General features: G+C 33.9%; 1 protein-coding gene across 1 annotated transcript; it reads right to left on the reverse strand.

Moving 5' to 3' along the window:
* Positions 1-2520: 2520 nt before the first annotated feature.
* Positions 2521-4596, reverse strand: LOC142554036 (7-deoxyloganetin glucosyltransferase-like). Its single transcript, XM_075664645.1, has 2 exons — positions 4045-4596; positions 2521-3466 (listed from the first exon to the last, which is right to left on the reverse strand). The coding sequence occupies exons 1-2, from the start codon at positions 4532-4534 to the stop codon at positions 2538-2540; spliced, it is 1419 nt and encodes a 472-aa protein (XP_075520760.1). The 5' UTR covers positions 4535-4596; the 3' UTR covers positions 2521-2537.
* Between the last annotated feature and the right edge of the window lie 2024 nt (positions 4597-6620).

The following is a 6620-nucleotide window of genomic DNA, read 5'->3' on the forward strand; positions in this document are numbered from 1 at the left end:
TCATAGAATTTTCCATATTTGAACTTCAAAAAAAATATGCAATGAAAAAGTTACTGATAATACATATGTAATTTATTGAAAAATATAACACATATCATAATTGTACAATATAACATTAGAATATGAGTACATGAAAAATAAAATTATTTTACATTTATATTCCACCAATATATTGTTCATTTTCAGAGAAATCGTTGAGAAAATCTGCAGCATCAATATTTTTCATTTCTATTCCACCAGCATTATTGATCATTTCCAGAGAAATCATTCAGAAAATCTTCAGCATCAAAATGAGTTGAATCATTCAAACGGCCACTGTGCTCAGTGAAGTTGGTCTCTTTTTCTTTACCCTTTATCGATTCTTTATAGAGCTTGCAAAGGTGCTCGGGGGCTCGATAAATACGAGACCAATGTCCTGGAGTGCCGCATCTAAAACAAGAACTTTCAAATCGTTTTCAGTGATTTTCATTACAACTCTTGTTCTTATGATGCCTTTTCAGTGGGTGGTTCGTGACGCCCTTTTGAGATGAGTTGTAAAAATAATTATCTCGATTGTTTTCAAAACCACGACCGTGACCATGACCATGACCACTTCCACATCTACGTCCACGACCTCGACCTCGACCAAAACCTTGTCTCTGAATTTGATTTTTGTTTCCAGGTTTAAATTCATTTTTACTTACAACGTTTACTTCTGAAAATGCTGTTGATCCAGTGGGTCGGGACTGATGATTTCTCATTAACAGCTCGTTGTTCTTTTCCACCACAAGAAGACAGGCGATAAGTTTATAATATCTCGCAAATCCACACACTCTATATTGTTGCTGTAAAGTTATATTTGATGCGTGAAACGTGGAAAATATTTTTTCAAGCATTTCCGATTCCGTAACTTCATGTCCACAAAATTTTAATTACGAGGTTATTTGATACATCGTCGAATTGTAATCATTTACTTTCTTAAATTCTTTGAATCTCAATATATTCCATTCATCACGGGCGGTCGGAAGTATAACTTCTCTTATATGTTCAAATATTTCTTTTAATCCTTTACACAGAGCCATGTGATCTGATAAACATTTTAAACCTTCATCAAAATGTCGACGCAAAAATATTATAGCTTTTGCTTTTTCTTGTGATGAAGAGATACCATTTTTTTTAATGGTCTCGCTTAGACCCACTGACTCAAGATGCATTTCTACATCAAGAGTCCATGTCATATAATTTTTTCCTGTAATGTCGAGCGCAACAAATTCGAGCTTTATCAAGTTTGACATAGTGGTACTATAAAAATAACAATGCCTTTTATTAGTTAAGTTCTATTAATATGACAATAAAAAATAACAGATAAATTAAAAATACAAGCATTCTTAAAAATAAAGAAAAAATGCGGGGCGGATATTCTCCGATAAATACAAGACTATTAAGTATAATAACCAAAATAATTATACAAAATAACCTTGAAAGAGCCATCTTCTTCTTCTTCGAAAATTTTGATTTTGAAAATTTTTATTGTGAAGTCATATTTATAGGGTAAAAACTAGTCGTTTATGACCGTTACAAATTCTTAAAAAAATAAATGCATGTATATGTAAATTTTATGGTAATAATATTTTATGTTTAAATAAACATGTATATCATATCACAATGTTATAATGAGGTGCTAGAGACTCCTTTTATATAAGACATTACCCAAATATATATATAATTATTATATAAAACAAAAAAAAAATATAAATAGTGAAATAATCACATCACGTTATTATAATGAGGTGTCATAGACTCCTTTTATATGATAACATGATATTATTCAAATATATATATACAATAATTAAACAGTAACACAATAAAATTATATAAGCAGTGTAATCACATCACGTTATTATAATGAGGTGTCATAGAGTTCTTTTATATAATAACATGATATTATACATTAAATATATATAATAAAACTAAATAAACAGTAAATAAATATTCTTACTTTTGAATATGGTTACCTTGTGCTTGTGTTTTGGAGCTTGGAAAAATATGGAGAACCGAACCTTCGAGTATCGTGCTGATAACGTGTTACAAGTAAAAATTTACGGTAAAAAGTAAAAATCTCAAATTCTCAAAATTTACCAAACTACACACTTTATAAAATTTTCTCTCTACTCAATTGTGATTTTCTTCACACATTGATAGACCTATTTATAGAATTTTTTTGAAAACAATCCAAAAATAAATATATCATTACAGACATCATCACACACTAATTTTAAATATTTACAACTCTTATTTTCAACATTCAACTTTCTTATTTTCAACATTCAAATATTACAACTCATTTTTTCAAAAACAAGGAATTTATTCCACACGAAATTTAAAATGCTGGGCATTTTTTTATATGTTACATTACATTGAAATCGAAGAAAAATTCTTATGTAAACCATGTAAGAAAAAAGTAGTAAATCCAAATATTGAACGGCTAGTTTCCCTCGAATGTTTCGTTTTTATTATGTTTGAAATAGAGGAGAACAAATTTTGTTTCAGATTTGGAACTAATTTTTGAGAAGAATCTCATTGACCAAAACCTCGAAATTATGGTAAGAAGAGCCACCAGGCTTGGCAGCCAACTGTGCTTTATCCTTCCACTCCAAAGCCTTTTTCCTCATCTCCTTCCCTTTCTCCCCTTCCATCAAGACTTTCACCAAATTCGCCACCTTCTCCCTCTCGACATCCCCCTCGATCTCCAATCCGATCTCCCATTCCGTGCACACATATCGGCAATTAGTCTGCTGCTCCGCGAAAAACGGCCAACAGATCATCGGTACGCCTTCCGATATGCATTCGATGGTCGAGTTCCATCCCGAATGCGTCAAGAATCCGCCCACCGAAGGGTGAGCCAACACTTGTTCTTGGGAACACCATCCCACCATCATGGCACGGTCTTTAACCTCTTTCGAGTACTCCTCGGGGACAATGGCCTTATCCCCACTAACCAAATCCGGCCTAATGATCCATAGAAACTGCTGATCACTATTCGCAAGCCCCCACGCGAACTCCAGCAGTTGTGCAGGGGACAAGACTGTGATACTGCCGAAATTCACGTACAACACGGAATTCGGGTCTCTCTGGTCGAGCCACTCCATACACTCTTCATTTTCTTTCCACAAACTGGGGCCGATGGATTTTATCTCTGGGTTCTTGACAACCCGTTCTAGCAAGTGGAGTGGACCTACTGTGTGAACCCGATCGAATTTCTGGGAGAGGGCATGCACTACATCCTTCTCCAATTCTTCGTAGGTGTTGATTATCACTGCCTTAGCCCGAGATACATTTTTCGTTTGCAAAATGTTATAATGAACCATAATCTCATCAGGATCAGTTGATCTAATGAAACTTGGAAAGTCTCTTAGTCTGATGTTCTTCATCCCTGGTACCCAATCTAACTTGGTTTCAAGATATCCATTTGTCAAGTAACTTTCATCTGCAACAAGGAACCAAAGAAATTAAAGTACCAACTTTGCAAGATTTAACACAAAAATACATTCAACATATTTGATCATTGTAATCTTAGTTATGTTGCTTCACTTGCTATATGATATCAACAAGCCAATAGATATAGATTAGCTAAAAAGTCATTTGGAATTTCATGTACCACGAAGGGGAGAGACCTGTTAAGCAAGGTTGTGATTGAAGCTAAGTATTTGTATTTGAGGGGATGATTTTAAAAAAACTCAATGTTAGGATAAATTTTAAATATATAACAATGACTAAGAAAAAAATAGTTATGAACTGAAATTCATCGTCAAGTCAATGGATTTGTTAAGTGGATGCCTTGAGATCGATATATAAATTAGGCCAGGGAGGTCGTGTGGAATAATCCATGCTACACCTGCAGAGATATAACCTCTATTTAAAATCATTAGATTATGAGTCCTGCGTACTTTGTAAGGGATTCACTCCTTATTTTGAGCATTCAAGGGTTCATATATTTCCACCATGTAGTATTGCAAAATTCGGTTGTGTGATATATGTTTGTCAAATATGAAACCTATATTTTACCTTTAAGTGGAAATATTCCTCTCGCCACGAGTTCCCTGAAGTGACAATATGCCATGAAGCCACAAGCACTAGTTGTATAAAACACAACCTCGAGAATTCCGAGCTGCTCCGCAGCATCAAGAGTGAAGCTCATCACCGCATCGGACACTATGCAACTCACTTTCGGGTAGTCGGGTGACTCATCTAGATTCTTGATGAGCTCCAAGAATGGAGGCAAGCCGTTTCTCCTAAGTGAATCACAAAGTTGTGGTATGTCTTGTGTTGCATCCTTGTCGGAAGGAGGGAGCCCATCAGGGATCGTTCGAAACCGGAAGTCTTCGAGATCCTTGACTGCTTCGGGCCCTCGAGCTCGAAGAAGACGATTGTGATTGAATTCAGTGTTGACAAAGGTGATGAAGAAGCCCCGGTGGTGCAAGAGTTTTGCTAGTTTTAGGATGGGTGTGATGTGGCCTTGTGCCGGATAGGGGACAACGACGGCGTGAGGCTTCATATCGGTCGATCTTAGCCTGAAGTTGGGAAATGATTGACATATATTTATTTAAAAGACGGCCGGCCATGCATTACACACACAAGTATATATAAAATGAAAAGTCAAGTCACATAAATTGAATAATTTAATAGACGTAAGTAGAGACAAAAATTTGAATCAAATTACTCTCTGACATCGAACGATCAAGTTGATGTTTGGCAATTTGTGCTCGTCATAAAATAAAATTAAAAATTAAAAATAGATTTTGGTAGCAACTAGGGATAATTTTCTAACCCATCAATCTGAAAGTGATCCGAATTCGATTCGGTAAAATCTGGAACTGATTAATCGGTTTTGGACTATTTAGCATTAGGATTGGGAGTAGGTCTCTTGTGAGACGATCTCATGAATATTTATCTGTGAGACGGGTCAACCCTACCGATATTCACAATAAAAAGTAATATTCTTGACATAAAAATTAATATTTTTTGATGGATGACCCAAATAAGAGATTCGTCTCATAAAATACGACCCTGTGAGATTTTTGCTTAGGATTGGTGGCATAGGAGGAATCTGTAACCATTTTAATCCGGTTAAGTTGAATTTAGTCCAATAATGTATTTAATTTCTGGATAATTTGTTTGATAAATAATTATTTAGGCACTTAATTAATTATTGGTGGAAAATCTGTCAACATTTCAGTCCGGTTCAACTCACTCCCAATTTTTTTTATGCAAAAAAGTCATCTAAGGAGTGTAAAACATTACTTATACGATAGTACTGAAGTAGGATAACTAACATAGATTGAGATAGGTTCAAATTATCCAATAATAATAATAATAACAATATCTTACATGAAATCATTGTATATTTAAAAATGAAAATATTAAAAAGTAAAAAATATTACGAAGCACTTTAAATTTCATAAATAAGAAAATTATTTCCTTAAATAATGATTTTAATTAATTACCGAAATAATATAATAAATTTTTCTTTGCATTTTTCATTTTTTTTAGAAAAACTTACTTTATCTTCTATTTAAATAAAAAAATATATAGTTTAAAATCATATGTTTGGTTTTTTGAAAGTAATAAAGCGATCTACGAGGGAGAGAATTTAAATATAGTAGAATTTCTAAAATATTTATAAGATTATGAAAATTTTGGAAATTTTGAAATTGAAACAATGAGTTAAAATGGGAACCTTCACCCAAAATTCAAAATAGAAACCTTTCTTCCAAAACCAGGTCTTACGAATAACAGACCAGAACTCATCCTTGTGAAACTATGATCGATGTTATAATCGGTGCAACATTTTATTAGTCCGTCTTTGTTTTGTTAGCACCCATTGATTAAAAGCCCTCTGTCAAGCAACCTAGATATACTCTAGGCATAGTTTGGTACATGAGATAAGGAAGAGATTGATAAATAATCATCATTGTCCCATGTTTGGTACATTTTTAGAAAGCTCATGATAATATCATGGGCCCGTACTAAATAATTTTATACAAAGATAAAATATCCTGTTGGGGATCGATGTAGAGTTTAGAGGGGGGTGAACAAACTCTTTTCTTTACTGATAGATTTTTGCAAAGGGTGCTAGAATCCTGTTAAGGATTGTAGCTGTTCTTGTTCAAAATTACGTCAAGCAGATCACAATAATAAGTGCGGAAACAATCCGATGGAGTAGGGTGAAAAACAGTAACAGCAGTAGATAATAGAACAGTAGTTGTTTTTGAAAGTTCGAAGATAAAATCTCCCCTTGTTTTTGGAAAAGACTTTTTTCCAGTTTACAGACTCTTCTTCGAAATATAGTAAAGTGTTTTGTTAGAAGAGATGAATAAATAGCAGTACAAAATGATCTCCAAGGATCAGATATAATATGAAGCGTGTACTGCTTTTCTGCAATTTTGAGCTTAGAAGATGATGATTGATTCACGGTTGCTCAATGTAGTATTGGATAAATAAAATGATCAGCGTTTTTCTTCAAAATGGTTTTGATCCAAGTATATAGATAACTCAAATCCAACGTCTATAATCAAAACGGCTTCTTTGACTTCTGATGGAATCAGCTTTATTGCCTGAAAAGGGTCCTGCAAAAGGGCTTC

This window comes from Primulina tabacum, chromosome 8, assembly GCF_025594145.1.
Source record: "Primulina tabacum isolate GXHZ01 chromosome 8, ASM2559414v2, whole genome shotgun sequence".
Lineage (NCBI taxonomy): Eukaryota > Viridiplantae > Streptophyta > Magnoliopsida > Lamiales > Gesneriaceae > Primulina > Primulina tabacum.